Below are 20,613 nucleotides of genomic sequence, written 5' to 3'. Positions count from 1 at the left end.
TTGTAGATTTCAAAGAGTAAGGTTTCAGTGATCTGTCAAGTAATAAAGGTATTATATTCCTGCCACTATAACAATAACAGTAATAATAATAATAATAATTTAATTAATTAAAACAATAAAATATTATAGAACGCAATGATAAGAAAAATAACCGTGGCACTACGGTAGTGCTCTCTCACTCTTAACCATGCTCTTAACCAGTTCTATCTCTACTGCGCAACGTCATATTCACAAAAAGGAAATGCGCTTCGCGGTTGTACATAATGCTACGCAGTTTGCGCAGAGCTCAGAGTAATGGCGTCTGTGCGACACAAGCTCACAAGACTGACAAAATGAAGCGACGGAGGGAATATTTATGATAGCAGAGGGCCTTTAGAAGGGTTTGTGGGTGCGGGACTGCAGTGACAGGTGCAGAGCTGACAGGAGTTAAGGACTTTCATCTGTTCAGCGCGATGATAAAGCTGAAGTCCAACCAGACGCGCACGTATGACAGAGATGGCTATAAAAAGCGCGCGGCCTGCCTGTGCTTCAGGAGTGAGCGCGAGGAGGAGGTGACGCCATCAATCACTGCTGTCTTTATTTACTTCACCAAATAAATTGACTCTAAAGATATGAGCTAATAAAGTTAGCATTGTGTATGTGTTAGAAGTACAGTTGTACATGTTTATATGATGGATATGTGTATTGTAAGGCCACAGAAACGATATCTGCTCATATCTGTTTTTGTTTTCGGTAAAGTCACTTCTTTCCGTCAATATGACACGGTTATTGATACTACTGTAAACATAAATTAAGTTGGAATCTCCCTCAAATAGTTGCTACTAAAAAGGGTTTAACCTGGACATTCTGCATGTGGTAATCTTGAAGTACTATGTAAATATCAAATATACTGGTGCATGATTATTATCATTACAATGAGTTTGAATTTATTAATATATGAATCTGATATCTTCACTGTTCCATAGTATTGTTTTGTAGCACAGTAGTGTTTTGTGTAAGAAACTTAAACTAACTTTGTCATATTGGTTAGCCTATTTTTTTGTATGACCATGTTGGCTAATACCAGGATACCACAACTGCAGTAGCAATTAAAAAGTAGTCCTTGCTGTATAATTAGTGTTGAGTATACTTGAATATGAAACGTTTTGCCATGTTAAAATATTCCAGAGTTCAAGCACGCTGTCTCACCATATCAGTTATTAATTTACATTTCTGGAGCCTTTAGCCATGATTCACCCTCAGGCTCAGTTTGTTGTGTAGTGTCATTGAATCAGTGATTTTGTTAGCCTAGAGCACTTAAACTCAGAAACACAGTAGATTTTAGAAGACAAAGGGGTTATGAATTCTTGCATCTTGACTTTAAAGTTGTCTTTGCATATTAAACCAGGATAGGAGAAGGAAGTATTTTAACATACAAAAATGATGCCATGTGGCACATTGTGATGTGTACACAAACCATGGGATGTCTTATCACTTTTAAGTGATAAATAGATAATTCACAAACATGATTTGTTGCATTAGCTCTTGGTCAGCGTTCTGACGGCGGTCTGTTGTGTCTGTGTTAGGTGCTGTTAGTGAGCAGCAGCAGCCATCCTGATCGATGGATTGTTCCTGGAGGAGGGATGGAGCCGGAGGAGGAGCCCAGTGTTGCTGCTGCCAGGGAGGTGTGTGAAGAGGTAGGCATTCTTTAAAGGGGGGGTATCATACACAGTTTCTGCCAATCTCATTGTAGTAGTGCATCCTTCATATCTCCAAAAAGTCCTTAGTTTTATCATATTTACAAAAGATACTGTAACGAGGTTAGTAGATATGGGAAGAAGGAGGCGGGAACCGGCGAACATTGAACAAAACTTTAATCTCAAAATAAACAAACAAAACGAAAGTAATGCCGGCAGACCCTCGCGGACGTCTGCCGGCTACACAAACATAATAAAACATAACGTAAAGTCCAGGCCTGGTCCTCTCTCGTCCTTCACTGTAGTCGCTCCTCCTTTTATGCTCCCGGAGCTCCTCCGTGAGGGACTCAAGGCCGGTGCGCCTCCCAGGTGAAGCTCATTAACACTCGCGCCACCGGCCTCGCGCCGTTCCCTCACGGCTCTCGCCCGCCCTGGTCGCCACATACCCCCATCGCCCCTCGCAGGCCGGGGGGTACTCCCGAGACTGCGCTCTACTCCCCCCCGGGGCCTGTCTCGGCGGCCGCAGCACCTGGGGGTAAGGACAGACGAGACGAGAGAAAGGAGACGGAAGCAAGGGGAGCGACAGGACGAGAGAGGGGAGAGAGGAAAAAAGAGAAAAAAAAAATTCTTGGTCCGGTTCCCCGACACACTGCCGTTCGGTCCTCAGCCAGCCGGGAGGCTCTTCCTCGCGGTGCCATGCGGTGGCACTGGACGCTCGGTGGACGGCCCGATCCTCGACCGCCTCCTGGCGGCCGGCGATGGCTCCTCCGGACTGAGGGCAGCCGGCAGCGAGTCCCCCGTTCCCTGCTCCTCCCCTTTATGGCGGACGGCAGCAGGCTCCGGCCCACGGCAAACGGCGGCGACTCCTCCGCTCCCTCTTGGACGGCAGCCACCCCACCTCGTCCCAGGGGCACAGCCTCGAGCTCTCCGTCCCACCTGTCACTAGGCTCCAGCACCACCGCCTCGGGCAGCCTCTCGCGGTCTACACACACTCCCGCGCTGCCCGAACTCCGCAGCACCGCGATCCCCCTCAGCAGCGAGGGCTCTTCGACAGCATGTCCCTCCTTCCTCCCGGGTTTCGGCACCAATGTAACGAGGTTAGTAGATATGGGAAGAAGGAGGCGGGAACCGGCGAACATTGAACAAAACTTTAATCTCAAAATAAACAAACAAAACGAAAGTAATGCCGGCAGACCCTCGCGGACGTCTGCCGGCTACACAAACATAATAAAACATAACGTAAAGTCCAGGCCTGGTCCTCTCTCGTCCTTCACTGTAGTCGCTCCTCCTTTTATGCTCCCGGAGCTCCTCCGTGAGGGACTCAAGGCCGGTGCGCCTCCCAGGTGAAGCTCATTAACACTCGCGCCACCGGCCTCGCGCCGTTCCCTCACGGCTCTCGCCCGCCCTGGTCGCCACAGATACATATGCTGTACCGAGTATTTCCGAAAACAGCCGAGTGCCTGAAGGCGTGACGTGTGAGCGGAGATAGAGTGATGAGCTATCACGAGCACGTGCAGCTTTTGTGTAGAGATCGGCTGCAAGCTATCAATGGTCAGCTAAACAAATGTATTTAAACATGCACAATACACCATCGCATTATCCCTGGATAACTTTTGAATCACTATAATGAATATAGCGTATAGTGAATGATGCATAATGAATTTATGAATTCACTACATTCGTGTTGTTTACATTATATGCACTTAGGCGCCTATTGGCAACAAAACAGACATTTGAAGCAGTTTTACTCACTACCTGCGGTTCCGACTCATGACCGGGATCATTACCGCTGTGACCGCTCCATCTTTCAGTTTCAAACGATCTGTAAATCCAGCATTATACCCCTGAAATAGCATTATACCCCCCTTTAAAAACACTTATTTGTTTTAACGGACCCAGGTGGTCGCAAGGGGAATCGCACCAGGAATCGGTTCAAGGGTAAATTATGTTTAATACTTTAAAAGCCAGGTTGTGCAAAAGGTCCATGAAAACAGTGGCTAAGAGAAAAATAAAAACAAAAGTTACAAAAACAAAAGTCGATTTTCCACCATTGGGCCAAACGGTTCTTAGAATGATAAGGAACGGTTCAATTTGTGTTTCAACTTGAGCCTAGTACAACACGGCGCGATTACAAACTGTTCTCGACCTGGAATTCTCGGCACGGTTGTCTAACCGTGCTGAATTGTGCTAGTAGAATCCGTGAAGTGACGTTGCCACTCAGGATTGGCTGTACACTACCAGTTTCTCTGTAGCTGGTTAAGTGCTCTATTTGAGCGACGTAAACACAAATTAATAAAAAAAAATAAATAAATATCTGATCGTCCTCCATAACATAGTCGCTATTTATATCTCGCATCATCAGTAAACCGCTGCGTTACCAAGGCAACAACTGGCACTTTTGTATTACGTCTTGCAGTGGAAAATGAAACCGTAACCATACCAACTGGCCCAGATCGGCACAGAATGGAATGGTTACGCAATGAAAACTGTTTGGCCCGACGATGGAAAAGCAGTTATAGTCTAAAAACTAAAACTGTTTAGATACTAAAGCAAGCACCAACTTCTCTCCCTAACTGTTGAAGCCTGGAGTTTCTCAAGCAGCAACTAATCATCCTTTTAACCCAGTAACTTTTGAGCCAGTTCACAGAATCGAACTTTTAAAGTTCCTGGTTGATGACGCAAGATGCACTCTGAAGTAGAAGTACTGTATTGTTCCGAATATAAGATGATGATTTTTTTTCTTAGAAATGCATCCATCTTATCCATCTTATATTCAGGGTCTAGACTTTTACATGTCAATAATAAACCCACATGAAAAAGGTAAAGGTATGCACATCCAAAACGTCTTGCCCAGGTGCAAGATAAAAAAAATACATCAAATAATACACGTGTGCCTGACAAAGGTCTTTGACCGAAACAATGCCACTTTTATTTTTTTCTAAATAAAGGGAGAACAACAATGTGCAGATCTTTTTCGTATTATTTAATAATACACCCACAACAATAGGTGGCACCAAATACAAGTGCAAAAAGACCATCTTAAAGGGTTAGTTCACCCAAAAATGAAAATTCTGTCATCAATAACTCGCCCTCATGTCGTTCCACACCCGTAAGCTCTTCGTTCATCTGCGGAACACAAATTAAGATATTTTTGATGAAATCTGAGAGGTATATGACTCGTCCATAGACAGCAATTTAACCACCACTTTCAAGGTCCAGAAAGGTACTAAAGACATTGTTAAAAAAGTCAACGTGACTGCAGTGGTTTAACCTTAATTTTATGAAGCGACGAGAATGCATTTTGTGCATAAAAACAAAACAAAAATAACGGCTTTATTCAACAATATCTTCTCTTCTGTATCATTCTCATACTCCGTTTGTGTTCAGCGCTTCAAGGTTCTATGTCAGAATGCTGGCTCCTGCATCAACATCACACGAATGTGTCATACTGCTCACGTGAACAGCCTCTGCCAATACTGAGCCGGCGTTCTAATGTAATAAAAATTTAATAAATGTGTAATAAATATTATTATTATTAAACTGTTTGAATGAATGATTCAGTGACTCAATCATACAAGACTTCACTCATTTCATTACTGGATGAATCATTATTTTTTAACACATCTCTTGAATGAATGATTCAATGACAAATATATTTTTTAAGTCACTTGTCGCCACCTACTGGTGGAACAATGTAATTGCAATTGTTACTTTCAAAAGTTCCATAAAGGTGCAATACGTAATATTTTTGCTGTAAAATATCCAAAAACCACTAGGCCAGTGTTATATATTTTGTTCACTTGAGTACTTAGAATCTTAAATGTTTTCAACTATTTGTAAATCGTGAGAAAATTGCAATTTTAACCAAGGCTTCGGGATGTGTGAGGAGTCGCCTGTCAATGGCGTCATGCCCGCCTTAACTCTGTCCGACTCGGTTTCCGGTTTTATTTTGTAGAAACCATGGAAACACCAAAGACGCTTTAATATAATACACATTTTAATAGACAAGGGAATAACTGTTTTGATATATTATAGACAGAAAACTAATTGTTACATAGCTCAACACATTTAGTCTTATTGTTTAAATCTAATTTTCTTAAAAAAACATTTTTGTGAGTACCATGTTTTGCCATGCCTCAGAGAAAAACACTATTTTGTCAAGTGGCTAACATAGCAGATGCAGCTTTATTTTTAGTAACAGTAATACAGCATTTTCTCCATCATACAATACGTTTTAAAATTAATTGCATGCCATTTATCAACACAAGCCATCCAGCATTTCATATGATATTTTAAAATCGATCTATCTTACTGCAGTGTGTAACAGTGTCTCAAAGCAGCCGCCAAGCGAACGCACAGTAACGTTATAACATCATTTTCAACACTCTCAAATGTATCTAATATGATAAACAGAGCTGCGTTACCTCATACTCATGACCGGAAAAGTGGAAGCAGCACCGGCGACTGCGGAATAATAAAAGATCCGCTGCTCGTGAGGCGTGTGTTGCTCAATCGCTCCAGCGGCCTTGTTCAGCTCCCACAACACTCGGTCTTGCTCTGCTTCATACTACAGTAATGTTAATAATTGCATCCATGAACATGATTTCTTCCCGAGTCCTATCCCTATTCTTTTGCACCGTCCGTTGAGGTGAAGATTCCGCTCTCAAACTTGGCGTCATCAAGCTACCTCTTTGTTTTAAATAGGCCTCTAGCGACCTCTAGCGGACAGAATTCTTACATACTGCACCTTTTAAAGTGATAGTTCACCCAAAAATTAAAATTATCCCTGAACTCACCCTCAAGCCATCCTAGGTGTATATGACTATCTTCTTTCATACGAACAGGTCAAACCACTGCAGTCATAAAAAAAAAAAAAGTAATCCATATGACTCCGGGGGTTAATAAAGGCCTTCTAAAGCGAAGTGATGCGTTCTTGTCAGAAAAATATCCATATTTAAAACTTAATAATTTCAAATAACTAGCCTCCGGCAGATGACCGTACACAGAATGCGCCAGTCGACTTGTGCCAAATGAGGAATTCTCATACACGATGTATGAACTTCTCTTCAGAAGGCCTTTATTAACCCACTGCAGTCATATTTATATTTATTTATTTATTTTTTATTTTTTTTATGGATGGATGCATTATTTTTGACTTCAAAACACGCCCCCCATTCACAACCCTTATAAACCTTGGAGGATTAAGGATTTTTAGAGTGTTTAGGATTTTTTCTTTTACAAAGTACTACAGCTGCCCCGATGGAGATTCCAAAAAAAGTGTTGTCCAGACTTCCGCTGGGAAGGAAATATAGAGACCGGACCTCTTGGAACTTTAATTGAATACCCCTGCAATATACTGTTACACATCAGCTTTACACCAGTTTACTTAAGACATAACTGGCTGTGTTTATGAATACGATGAGCATTTTGACACAATTACTCTTATATTCGACCAATCAAGAGCAATAAGACGTGAAAGAGAACTGGATTCGCGGCCTCCTTCTAAAGCCCAATGTATACCGCATCCATGCATTGTCAACATGACATAATTGGAGGGTCCGCAGACATTGGCACACATCAAGCATATCCTGCTCTTTATTGTCTCATTCATGCATTTCACTCTAAAGCAGCGTTTCCCAAACTGGATGCCGTCTGGTGAGAGCAGGGTTGCCGTGTAAAAACTCCTTCAAACGTTTTTAAATTGCTACAATGTGTAAAAAAACATTTATTGTATACCATCAATGTCTGATGTCCCCAATAACAACAAATAACACACACATTTATAATAAAAATGCGAATCGTAGGATAGTTTGATCTGAATTTCGGTGGGGGTTGCGCATGATTTCATTCCCGTGCTTCATTCCCAGTGCGTACACATGAAGCCGCCTATTTTTCATGATTTGTTTTTGTGCTTACGGTCAAATACACACGAAAATATTGCCACTATGTATGTCTTGCCTCGTATTCACATAAACATATTGGTTATATCATATAATTAGTGCTGTCAACGTTAACGCATGCGATTTGATTTTAAAATATTTAACACAGCGTCCGATTTTTTTCTGTCATCCTTTGGCTTGCGTTACATTATATGATCACGCTCTTCTTCATGCAAATGCTTTTAAACCATTCAAGCGCGACAAGATAAACGAGAGTGCTTGATGATTCTGGCACGCGTATTTCTGTGCGTCGTGCGAGGACATTCATTTATTAAAGTTCTCTCTCGCACTTGAACGAATAACACACACAATTATGCCAAAATTGTCTAGTATACTCATAAGAGCAGTTAAATAAACATTAAACGAATGTAAAAAGTAGTAAGAAAATGGGACGCGTGCCAAATCCACGTCATGCGCAGCAGTGGCAGATCTTAAAGTGACAGCAACCACTAATAACTTTAAAAACTGTCTTTAATGTTAGCCTAATCAAAGAACAAAGGTAACAGAGAAAATTTCTTACTGCTCTTGACTAAAGAACTTTTGTAGCTTTGCTAAGGATATATATATATATATATATATATATATTAGGGCTGTCAATCGATTAAAAATTTTAATCTAATTAATTACATACTTTGTGATTAATTAATCTAAATTAATCGCATACATAATTTTTGCTGTGAAAGTATTAAATATTTCAATTCAAATGAATCAATGCAGGGTTTTTCCTGGGTCAAAAATGGTCTTCGGTGGTGACAGACATTGTCATCCACACAAACAGTAAAAAGTGCCCTACACACGTGATCTGCGAGCCCGATACTGACAATAAAGTACCCGACACTCTCACTGTAATTCTTTCTTTCTTTTTTGAAAAAAAAAAAGTGATTTTATAGCTTTGTAAGCGAAGATGCTTTTTTGCTAAACCTGAAAAGTATTAAAAAGTAGCATTTAGAAGTTATATTAACTAATAATATAATTTTCTACCATATACAATTTAATGCACCTAGCTAACAACAACTTGCTTTGTTCTGGTTTCACCTCACTCCAGTCTAAACTAACTGATTTTATAGGTAGGCCAAATTTTCTAAACATTGTCATTTAAATAACCTGAAAATATTGTGGATTATTAAGGCTAATTTTACTAACCAATCTTGCTAAATGGGGTAAGCACACTTATGTTCTCATTTCAGAGTTGTTCAAGTAAATGATTCAAGTAAATGATTCATTATAGACCGTGTGGACAGATCAGTTGTTGTCATTAATCTGTTCAAATGAGTCATTAGGGCGCGAATTGGACATTAGCGGACGTCGACGCGTTGCGTGCGAATCGCGACTGTTATTAGTATGGGGTTCCGACGAGCTCTTTAATATGAAGTTGCAACATGCACTCGTCTCACTGAACGTGACGTCTGCGTCTGCCGAACTGCGTCTGCCGAACTGCGTCTGCCGAACGTGACGTCTGCGTCTGCCACATTACAGTTTGACTGCCTGGACGTGACATCTACGTGACGTCTGTGTTTGCTGCAAGGGTTTCCAGCACATTCCATACACTAATTTGAGCTTTATTATACCTATTCATTCTCTATTATTGTTTACACTTATCCTCATTGGAAATAATATTTAACGTTTTCAAGTCCATTCATTATTTTTAGCATGCAAGCCACCCATGCAGCTTTGTTACTACAAAGTGCCTTCAATTTTATGATAAAATACATAGGCCTAGAATAAAAGTGTTTTTACGCTCTTTAATTTGAGACAATTCGCCAGGATGAATCAATGACGTTTTCCTCTAATATTTGCAGCAAGAAATAAACATGAATATTTGAATTCATGTTAAAAAAATCAGAACAATTTAATACGAACCACTATCTCATGCAATTGATCGGTCAGTTTCAAAAAACGTGGCACTAATGCCGCTGTGTGATATTTGTACTGAATGAAAACAATTTTCGCACAGCGGCCAAAAGAAAAAAATGAATTAAAAAAATAAATAATAAAAGAATTGTGAGGGGGTATTTGAATTATTTATTAATAAACTAGTGTTTTCTGATTGTCACAAAGATGAATTTGATGATCTTAACTCATCTCCTCAACTGGACGCCCTTTAGATAAAAATGCTTCTTTACGGATTACATAGGCTAATAAGAGTTTGTTTTCGATTTGAATTATTTCGTTTTAAAGTAGTAATTTAAAGCATTTTATAGATATTTTTATCATCTATGAGGCTATTCGCTTAGTCTCGGTTCATTTTTGTGAAGACTTCCTTCTTAAGCCAGAGACGCGAAATGGTTATTTTTATTTATTTATTTATTTATTTAGCTCGGTTGTTCCTTAAAAAAACAAAAAACAAAAAAAAAAAACTTGATTTTAACAAACATAGAATGTTCCCAAAATATTTCTAAATTAACTAAAGAAACGAAAAGAAATTGACCACCTTATCATTAAAAAACAAAACTGAAATATTGTAATGGCTGCACATCAGCTGTGTTTGGGAAAGAGAGAGAGAAAGACAGACTCGGCTAAAATATAGTCTGATTATGGTTATGGCTAAAAATCCCAGAAAATATCGAGATATCATTTTTGTCTCTATCGCACACCTTTATATAGCCTATTTAATTAATCTTTGCTTGTTTGGTACACAATCCACTGATCATAAAGTTTAAAAAAAAAAAACTTAGATTCTTAGATTTTCTCAACGATATCTAGTTGTCCTGCATCTTCAATAAACAAGTTAAAGTTAGTCCATAATGCAGCTGCTAGAATTCTTGCCAGTAGTTTTTACTTCTATTCATGACTTCTTTGTTAACTTATCTGTTTTCTTTTCTTCTTGTGGCTACTGAAACTATTTATTTATTTACATACTTGTATAAGCACCCAATCATTTATTTTTGTTGTCGGATAAAATGAATTAAACATGGGCCAACGACGCCATCTATTGGTGAGCGAGTGCCAGCGTCGTTGTTTAGCTCTATTTTCATTTCACGCATCCATTAACGATTCATTTCACGCAACGATAAGGATCGAGGACAAGACAAATAAATAAATAAACAAACAAATAAAATTGGTGAATCATTTATATAAGGTTTTATTTATTTATATATTGAAGGGCTGGGTCTGGTTAATATTGTTATAATATTGTTACAATTTAAAATAATGGTTTTCTATTTTAATATACTTTATATTTATTTCTGAGATGCAAAGCTGAGTTCTCAGCATCATTACTCCAGTCTTCTTTGATGCATGATCCTTCAATGTCAACGTCGGAAAAAATCGTGCTGCTTAATATTTTTCTGTGATATTTTTACAGGATTGATTATTGAATACTGGCAGATTATTCAAAATATAGAAATCTTATCAATTTAACATTATTGCTGAATAAAAGTTAACATTTTCTTTTTAAAAAAGAAAGGAAAACATGATAAAATAATACTAGAATCCTAATTTATATTTTAAATGTAAAATATAAGAAGAGAGGTGCTTGAAAAACTGAACATTAATCAGGCATAATGCATTTTTCCATGTATTTTATTATTATTTTACAGCAACAGTCTCAGATCTAGCAGCTGATTGCGATCAATGGGTTGGCCATCAAGCGTGTAGGCTACATTAAAAATGTAAAAAGATAAAAAACAATAACCCCTAAATGTAAAAAAAATTCAAAATGGATTTCATAAAACTAAACGACATGAGTATACCTATAAGCAACACAAACTTCGCTAAAACATTGCTTTTAGGCTTTATACTTTTTATGTTATCTTTATACTTTTACAATTTAAAAAAGTAAAAAAAAAAAAGAATGTCTAAATTGTTATATATTAATATATGTATATTTAATATGCACATAATGTATATTGAGTTTGCTGGGAAAAAGTTGCACTAAAAACTGACAAAAAAAAAAAAGTCAGACGCAGACGTCACGTTACAAGTCAGACGGAGATGTCATGTCCATTGAGAGCAGTGAATGAAGTGCAGGTAAATTGTGCATTGGCTCACACACTGCACTGAGCCGTGTGAGGACCATGTTCTGATACGTGTTAGCGAAAAAATAAATAAATAACTTCACTGCTACACATGAATCACGCGTGAATGTCTGACTCGACACTTCACTGCCACACGTGATTTACGTGACATCTGCGTGACGTCTACGCCTCGTCTGCGTCTTAAAATGAATGGATTTAATAGCAAAAAATTAAGACGTCAGTGAGACGTTCAGTGAGATGAGTGCATGTTGCAACGTCATATTTTAGACCTCGTCCGAACGCCATATATTAGGACATCGCAAAAGATTTGTCAACACGGAAAACACTTCACCACTGGATAGGATTTTCTTTTTGTTTACTGAACTGTTCTCCTGTCAGAGAAGATGAGGTGATGTTTTTTTGAGCACTATTCACACCCAACGGTTATTCAGGAAAGACATTCTCCGAATGTGCCTCGTGAAACATGGATTCGGTCTAACAAACTTTTAGCATTGTGTCAGTTGATTTAGATTATTATGTGTGAGGTAGAGAGAGTGCAAAGACGGTGCTTACTTTGAAGAAGAAGAGAGCGTTCTGTCAGTCAGCGCAGCAGTCATCTCCCTCCTTCTTTTTACAGTCGAATGGTGGCTAGAACGGCTCCAGGTTCAAAGGTCAATGCGAAATGGATTAATCTGCGTTATTTTTTTTAACGCGTTATTTTTTCTCAGATTAATTAATCGAAATTAACGCGTTATTTTGACAGCCCATATATATATATATATATATATATATATATATATATATATATATATATATATATATATATATATATCTTAGACTGATTTTCTAGACTTTCAGTGGATGGACAAAAAAAATTAGATGACAGAATTATGACAGAAGGCCTATATACGGCGGTTCTTCCCTGTGGTATTGAATATCGGTAATTTTCAAGGTATTGTATCAATGTAGTATCATGACAACATTTGTGGGGTGCCACAAATTTTTCAAAAATTTTCAAAGGGTGCTGAGACTGAAAAAAGTTTGGGAAACACTGCTCTAAAGTGTCGATAATGCTGTGCAACACATATATTTACATACTGCGATATACACAATATAGCAGTTAAAATCTCTGGAAGATGGAAGACATTTTATTCCGTTGTCACAATGTATATCATTCATACCTGCCAGCACTAAAAAGAATAATAAGGACATAGTTTTGAAATCTGGGGGTGGAGAAGTGTCCCATCTGCTCTCCATCACAATTATATATAGTATTTATTTTATCCTCAGAGAGTTTCCATTTTAGGAGTCCTGGTTTGCGATATGTTGGACTGAAATATTCAGAATTGAACTCCACACTTTACAATAAGGTTCAATTCATCATTTGTTGATGTATTAACTACATAATTTATTATTTAGGTTAATGTTAGTTTGTAAATATAATTGTTAATTGTTAATGCATGTTTGCATGAAGTAATGTTTATTTATACAACGGAAAATGGTAAAACATATTAGTATATGTAAAACTAATGTGAACATTACCTAGATTAATAAATGCAGTAAAAGCATTGCTTCCTGTTAGCTCATGATGCCCAGTGCATTAACTAATGTTGGCAAAGTGAACTTTATTGTAAGCATTCACCGTTTTAAAGGAAGCTGCATATTTGACTTTCTCTGCTCTATTCCTTTTTAGAGTTTCCCCCAGCTGTTACATCTGCAAACACTCATATGATGTCAAGTCTGTAAATCATTAGTAATGCAGTTCTCACATTTCCAAACTCAGTCAAATAATAGGAATTGTGTTGATGGCTTTGACCAGTAATCCTCACATTTGGAACAAATAATCTTAGGTTTACTTTGGCAAGCACTTTTGGTAGAATGTTTTGTTTGCAGAACATATAGAACTAAATCTGTTTTGTTAAATATTTTATATGGTACTGTGATTTAGATTAATGAAGAGCACTCTATTCACAAAAGCCATCGAATTTGTAAATGTTTTTCACATTTAACTTTGTCTTTTGCTTAAATAAGATGTTTCATGATGCTTTAAAATGCTAGAGGATGTTATACATGTCCTGAATTAAGTTTCACTCTATATTTTTTCATTCCCACAGGCAGGAGTAAAAGGCACATTAGGAAGATTGGTAGGCGTTTTTGAGGTGAGCATTTTCTGATGGTAAACAACAGTCAAAAAGAAATTGTCACCACAAGAGTGTATTAGATTGGTGCTTCAGTCCAAGTTGAATTATTAAAAAAAAAATTTTTTTAAAAAAATTGAGAAGTCGTAATGTTTTGAAAATCTCAAAATAGGCATTTTACAAGAATAAAGTTTTGAGATTAATAGTAATATGTAGTAAAGTTTTTAGAAATAGGACAACACAGTTGTCCCAAACAATGAGAGTGCTTTATGTTAAGCGCTTCAAACTAAAGTGTATAGTTTGATGCGGCTTGCCCTGTCAGGAGCTTTAACAGATGAGTGCGCTGTTTAATAGATTAATTCACTTTCAAATGAAAATTAGCCCAAGCTTTACTCACCCTCAAGCCATCCTAGGTGTATATGACTTTCTTCTTTGTGATGAACATAATCGGAGAAATATTAATATTTATCCTGACTCATCTGAGCTTTATAATGGCAGTGAACAGGGTCACAAGTATGAGCTGAGGAAAGTGCTTCCATCCACATCCATCCATCATAAACGTGTACTCCACGTGGCTCTGGGGGATTAATAAAGGTCTTCTGAAGCGAAGCGATGCATTTGTGTAAAAAAAAAAAAAAAAAATTTTTTATTTTTTTAACAAGTTATACAGTAAAATAAACTAGCTTCCACCAGACCGCGTTTTTTTTTTTTTTTCTTTTTTCTTTCTCACAAATGCATCGCTTCACTTCAGAAGACCTTTACTAACCCCCCGGAGCTGTGTGGAGTACACGTTTATGATGGATGGATGTGGATAGAAGCACCTTTTTAGCTCATTTTAGCTCATACTCACTGGTCCCGTTCACTGCCATTATAAAGCTCGGATGCGTCAGGATATTTATTAAAATATCTCCGTTTGTGTTAGTAGAAAGAAAGAAAGTCATATACACCTAGGATGGCTTGAGGGTGAGTAAACGCTTGGGGTAATTTTCATTTAAAAGTGAACTAATCCTTTAATGCATTATGAGATGTTTTGTTTGTTTTTTGTTTTTCTCAACACATAACTTATATTTTACAGTTATCTGTATGTGTAAGAAAGTCGCAATTATTTCCATTTTGAATGAAGGATTGTCCTGACAGCAAGTAAACGAGGACTGGTTCTTGCATGCGCATCAAACAGACGGAGCACAACAACTTATATACACATTTTGCTCAAATATTTCTTGTTAGACATTAAATGTAGGTTTCAAATTCTACATGTAAAACAAGCACTTGTATTTTTATGATAGCAGTAACAGTAAAAGGGCTATTTTCGATTATAAACGTAATATAATTACTAGGTTTGATCAGTGTGTATTCCATGTTAATATTTAGTCTGCTTTTTATTTTGGTTTATCATATTTAATTTAGTTATTTTAACTCCTGCTTTAAATTGGTAAGCAATCAGCAATTGATTTTTTTGGTTTAGAATGTAAGGTTTACATTTTAACCTATTTTTGCACATAATTGTATAGCATGGTGTGTATATACTGTACATTCACTATGTTTTCATTGCCTTCAGATTGCACATTGTTAATTGTTTTTGTTTTTAATTAAAATGTTTGATTTTTAATTAGTAATTAGTAATTATTGGGTTTTTCATCTGATGAATCAAAGAATTAATGACCAGATTAATTATCAAATATTAGTTAAAGCCCTAATTTTAATTTGTCACTAAAACACCATTGCACTTATTCCTTGTGATTTTAATATTTCCTGTGAGGCTGTTACTTGTGCTGAAACAAGTTGTTTTTCTTCACAGAACAGAGACAGAAAGCACAGAACGTATGTCTATGTTCTCATCGTAACTGAGGTTCTGGAGGACTGGGAGGATTCTGTAAATATTGGTAAGAGAATTAGATAAAAATTAGGACGAATTTGCTCTTGGAGGACAAATAAATTATCTATCTATAAATGATCTAAAAACGAATAGGCTAGCTTGTGCCACAGTTGTGCTGCATTTACTGAATGAGTTAGTGGAATCCCAAAAATCCGTCCTTGTTTGTCAAAACCTTAGTGTATTTTAGTTAGAAAGTGGCAGCAACCTCAGTTGAATTAAGATCAAACTATTTCTACAAGTTTGTTTTAGCTAGTGTTACCTGGTGCGCAAGCTTGGATTATTTATTTTTTATTTTAATTTATTTCTTTATACATTTTTACCATTACATGCATTGCCATTAGGGCTGCCTTTGACTAATGTTTTTATATGGTTGACTAGTAGTCCTTCATTTTAAGCATTAGTCGACTAATCGCACGTTCATTAATAAACCATATAAATCATAATAAAGAGCCTTTAATGCGTACATAGACTAATCAGTGCTCAAGCACGCTTAAAGTTTGCCACAGCACACGGGCAGAGGTAATGATTATGAATGCGTTGGGGGAAAAACAGCAAGGAGACCTGCTTTAAGTAGTGTTTTCTGTATTTTCGGCTGCAACGATGAAGTGATTCGTCATTTCCGCAGTAGTGCACATACCTATATGCACGTTTCATTATTATTAAATGACCTGAGAATATTTGTTTTCCATTTCAATTGGTTCATTTAAAAGTAGACATTTCGCTTTTATAGATATATTTCTCATGTCTGTGAGGCAAGTTTACATGGAGTTTTGGCTCTTTTTTATTTTTATTTTTTTTTATTTGGCGCTTAAGTTCACAGAGAGAGATGGCAGAAAGCAGACCCTGTTTGATTATATTATTTTACAAAAGCACAACCTTTTGTTGTTATTGTGAGTCCACACAAATAAAAGTAGACTTTTCACAGATTCAAAAGATGTATTAGTCTTATCTGTATAACCAAAAATGACAGAGTATTTTAAGTGCAAGTGATCATGCTACTATTCAGCTTTCACACTCCTGCACAAACACTTGAATAGCTCACATTTTTCTAAAGCAAGCGGCCATGTAAAAGTTGCTACTACTTACATTTTCCAGTTGATAAGCCATATTTGACGTCGATGAATGATAGGCAAGCGCTTGGATGTCCTGCCTGATGTACTGTAATTACCACATAGACCAGCTGTTAACGATCTGTCCGTCACAGACTGCGTGACTTTGCCACAATTTTTTCCTGCGACTAATAAAATTTTGGTCGACTAAGCCTCTTCCTCGTTGACTAACAGTTAGTCGACTATTAGGGGGCAGCCCTAATTGCCATAGAAGCAAATCAGTGAGGGGATGCTCAGAGCACAAAATATAATTACAGTAAGTAGGACACCACGTGAATGCACAATTTCTGTTGTCTTTTGTTCACAGGTAGGAAAAGGGAGTGGTTTAAGACAGAAGATGCCCGGCGTGTGCTGCAGTGTCATAAACCTGTGCAAGCATCTTACTTTGAAGCCCTTCAGCAGGACTGTATGACCAGCAATGGCACTGCTCTGGTGGCCACATATAACATTAATCAAAACTCTCTCTCCAGCATCAGATAACCACCACAACTAACACAGAAGCCTCTGCAAAGTTCTCCACAATTTTCTACCTTTTCTTACCCGACTGAACCCCTTCTGCATCCACTATCACTGTTTTTTTTTTTTTTTTTTTTTTTTTAATAATTTCAGCACATTAATGGCAACATCGAATGAAATCTGATTGCATTTTACCAGCCTTTTTAGTGTTTAGTTAAAGAATACAGTGTGGGGATGTCTGAGATAAGAGAAAAGTCATAGACTAGTTTGCAAATGAAGTTTGTCTTGCGTTTTAATGAATACTTGCATGAGATTCTCATTTCCTCATGTCAGGTTTATTGAATGCAACTACACTTTCAATATCATGTCTTGAAATAAGTGGCGTTTAAAGAGAAAGCTTTTGGAAGTGTTCATAATGATGTTGTGGTAACGAATGGCCCTTTCGTTCTGCAGTGTATGCCTTTAGCCTTTATGGATATGCTGTTATATAGAGTTGGTTGAATTTTTTTTTTTTTTTTTTTTTTTTTTTTTTTTTGCATGAGGATGTCATGTATTAATGATCTTAAAATACAGGGAGTCTTAGGTTTTCGTGATGTGAACTAAACCGAATGTAGATTTTTTCTTGGTAACGATGGATGGGGCCATTCGACTAATATTGATGTTTGTTTAGTGTATGCTGTACGTAGTAAAATTGCATATTCATAGTCTTAGTTCTTTAAACTGCTAAACAAAAATAGGTGTCATGTCTTAAACTGATCAAAGTAGTTGAAATCTTACTGAAGTCTTATTGCCAATATTACACACTCATGTTGGGAATTCTCACACACGCAGCTACTTCTCAGATTAGTTTTCAAAAACACATTTGCAAAATGTTCTAATGTTGATGGGGTTTAGTGGTTAGTAGTCCACCACTTTTACCATTGAAGGAGATTTTGATAGGAAAGTCTTTAAAGTGTAGTGTGGTGGTTTTTCTGGGTCTGCGATCTTAGATGTCCTGGTGAAAAAGCTTTTCACGTCAGATGTGCGTCATTTCATTAAGTGGCTTAATACGATGCTGGTCAGTCCAGTTTACTGAGTGCACTTGTTTTGTTCTGGTACAGGATTGTTTTTAAGAGAAGAGAACTTTGGAAGGACATTCTAAAATTGAGTTAAGGTGAAATGAGCCTGTTTAGGACATCAGTATCATAAATCTCATGGTCAGTGGTCATACTGGACCTTCTCAGCAGCTGCTGATGTCAGATTCTTCCTCACTCTTCTGAGGGTTTTGCACCTGTAACCAAAGCACAATAGCAACAATTTACAAATGTCTCAATTATTCAGTTTTTTCAGTTTTATTTCAAATTATTGTTCGTCCACTCATAAACTATAACCATAGATTGTGTGTGTGTGTGTCTGTGTACAGTATGTTGGTTTGTATGTTTGAAATAATGTGAATAATCGAAAGACTTGATGCCAAGGTAAATTGCCTCTTGCATAAGGGGATGGATTTCATTTGAAATGTTTACAACTTGATTGTAGTTTCTCTTCAGACACTGGATATTCACTGACCTCTTTTCATTTGTCATAAGTGACTGTTAATGATAGTGCCATTTCATTTTGGAAAGGTGCTTTTCTTGGTCTTAAACTCTTTAATCTGTCCTAAGTATAAATTGTTTTTTGTTTGTTTGTTTCTGATTTATACAATTTTCACAAACATATACTTCAAACGATAATTATTTATGTCTCAAGTAAACTTGTCTTATCAGTATTTCAATGTATTTGTTTTATTATTAATCGGAAAGCTCAAAATGTATTGTAATAAAATTAGTTGGCTAAACCCACTTAAAACCTTTAACTTAAACTTAACTTAAAACCTGTGGCACAACAACACATTTAAAGGTGCAGTAAGAGATTTCTGAGAAACAATGTTGATAGTTGAAATCAAGCCAGACAAACACACCCCTCCCGCCCCAAAACACTCAATGCAAGAGTGGATGTCTCTTTATCATAGTTGAAGCGAAGCAAAATAATACTTTGCAAAAAAATAAAGCTAAGATAACGAATGAACGAAGGAAGAACAAAAAATAAACAAATAGTACATAAGAGTTTATACAAACAGGAATTTGTTGTTAGTCACCAGCAGCTCCAGACAAACAATGACACTTCAAAACTGTCCTGTTACTATAGCTAACATTACAACAACAGCATATTTTGGTTCTGTGAAACATAGCAAAACCAATCTTACTTGCGAATGAAGCAGAAACAATGTGGCGTCCTTTTCAGGCCTTCCCAATCTCTTGCATCTCTTCAGCGCTGGAAAGCTTTTCTATTATTATTGTGGGTTCTAAAGCTCTTGCCTGATTAGAATCCTTCTTTTTCCACTGATATTTCTCTGAGATTTTCTCTTTTTGTAATGTCTCTCAGCCATCTCTCTTTCTACAGTCTTCAAATCTCCTTCTTACTCACTCCCTCTCCTCCCCCATCATGACTGGATACACCCCCTACTGCTGATTTGCTACAAGTGTGTTGGGCTGCTCGGTCCAATCCACTTTCAACAGCGTTTCTTAGAAATCTCTTACTGCACCTTTAACAGCTGTGACAGAGGCTGGCAATGGTCATCTAATGGTGATTTATATGATCTTTCTCTACCCGTTTATTGCAATCATTAGTGGAATGTGAATAAGAAATAATCAAAACTGTACTGAAATTATAGCAGATTTGTTCTTGAATTGTAAATGCTGCATTGTTTTTTGTTGTTGTTGTTGTTGTAAAGTATTAATTTCTTTATTTCTGGAGTAAATTGAAAACATTTCAAGAATCTCAATCTTTCCCCAGTCGCTCTCCTTTTGTAACATTTCAAGCACACTCTTTACCCTGTATCGCTCTGCTGTATCTGATGTTGGGAAAAGAAAATTCGACTCAAGACTGTATAACAGTTGTCAACAATCTATAAATAAAATAAATATCATGAATCACAGGTGCAGTTGTTACAATGTTGGATTTTTTTGGTTCGGTTCGCTTCACAAGGCAACATTTCTCAACTGACCAAAATTTATTAATACAAGTCACATGTAAGTAAACTGTCCTCTTGTTGGACAGTGTGCGAATGTATTACTTTTCCACATCAAGGCTTCGTCTGGGCATCGTACCCATTTCGGAGAAGAGCAGCATTTTAAAATGGAAAAATCGTGCTTCGTCTTTGGTCCGGGTTAACTCACAATTCATTTTGAGAGGAATTATGCTGCGTTCACACCGAACGCGTCTGGGGCGTCTGATTTACATGTTAAGTCAATTTGAACGCGCGCGGCGCGAATCGGCCGTTGACGCGCGAATGGCGCGGCGCTAATTGAGCGTTCACGCGCCTGACGCGCGATTCAGGAATAAAAAGGAATTGCCTGGAAGGTGATAAGCGAAGAAATCGGACAATCTGGTTAGTTGTAAAACGCTTTGCATGATTGTAGCCGTTGATCATAGCCCACCTGCT

The 20,613-nt window shown here is 37.4% G+C and overlaps 1 protein-coding gene across 1 annotated transcript; it reads left to right on the top strand.

The window, feature by feature from the left end:
- The first annotated feature begins 255 nt into the window (after positions 1-255).
- On the top strand, positions 256-20,106 carry nudt3a (nudix (nucleoside diphosphate linked moiety X)-type motif 3a). The gene is made up of 5 exons (XM_048188370.1): positions 256-551; positions 1,566-1,676; positions 13,686-13,730; positions 15,508-15,592; positions 17,002-20,106. The coding sequence occupies exons 1-5, from the start codon at positions 453-455 to the stop codon at positions 17,172-17,174; spliced, it is 513 nt and encodes a 170-aa protein (XP_048044327.1). The 5' UTR covers positions 256-452; the 3' UTR covers positions 17,175-20,106.
- The last annotated feature ends 507 nt before the right edge of the window (positions 20,107-20,613 follow it).

Source organism: Megalobrama amblycephala, linkage group LG4 (assembly GCF_018812025.1).
Source record: "Megalobrama amblycephala isolate DHTTF-2021 linkage group LG4, ASM1881202v1, whole genome shotgun sequence".
Taxonomy (NCBI): Eukaryota; Metazoa; Chordata; class Actinopteri; order Cypriniformes; family Xenocyprididae; genus Megalobrama; species Megalobrama amblycephala.
Note: the sequence above shows the minus strand (reverse complement) of the source record. Positions and strands in the feature narration are given on the sequence as shown.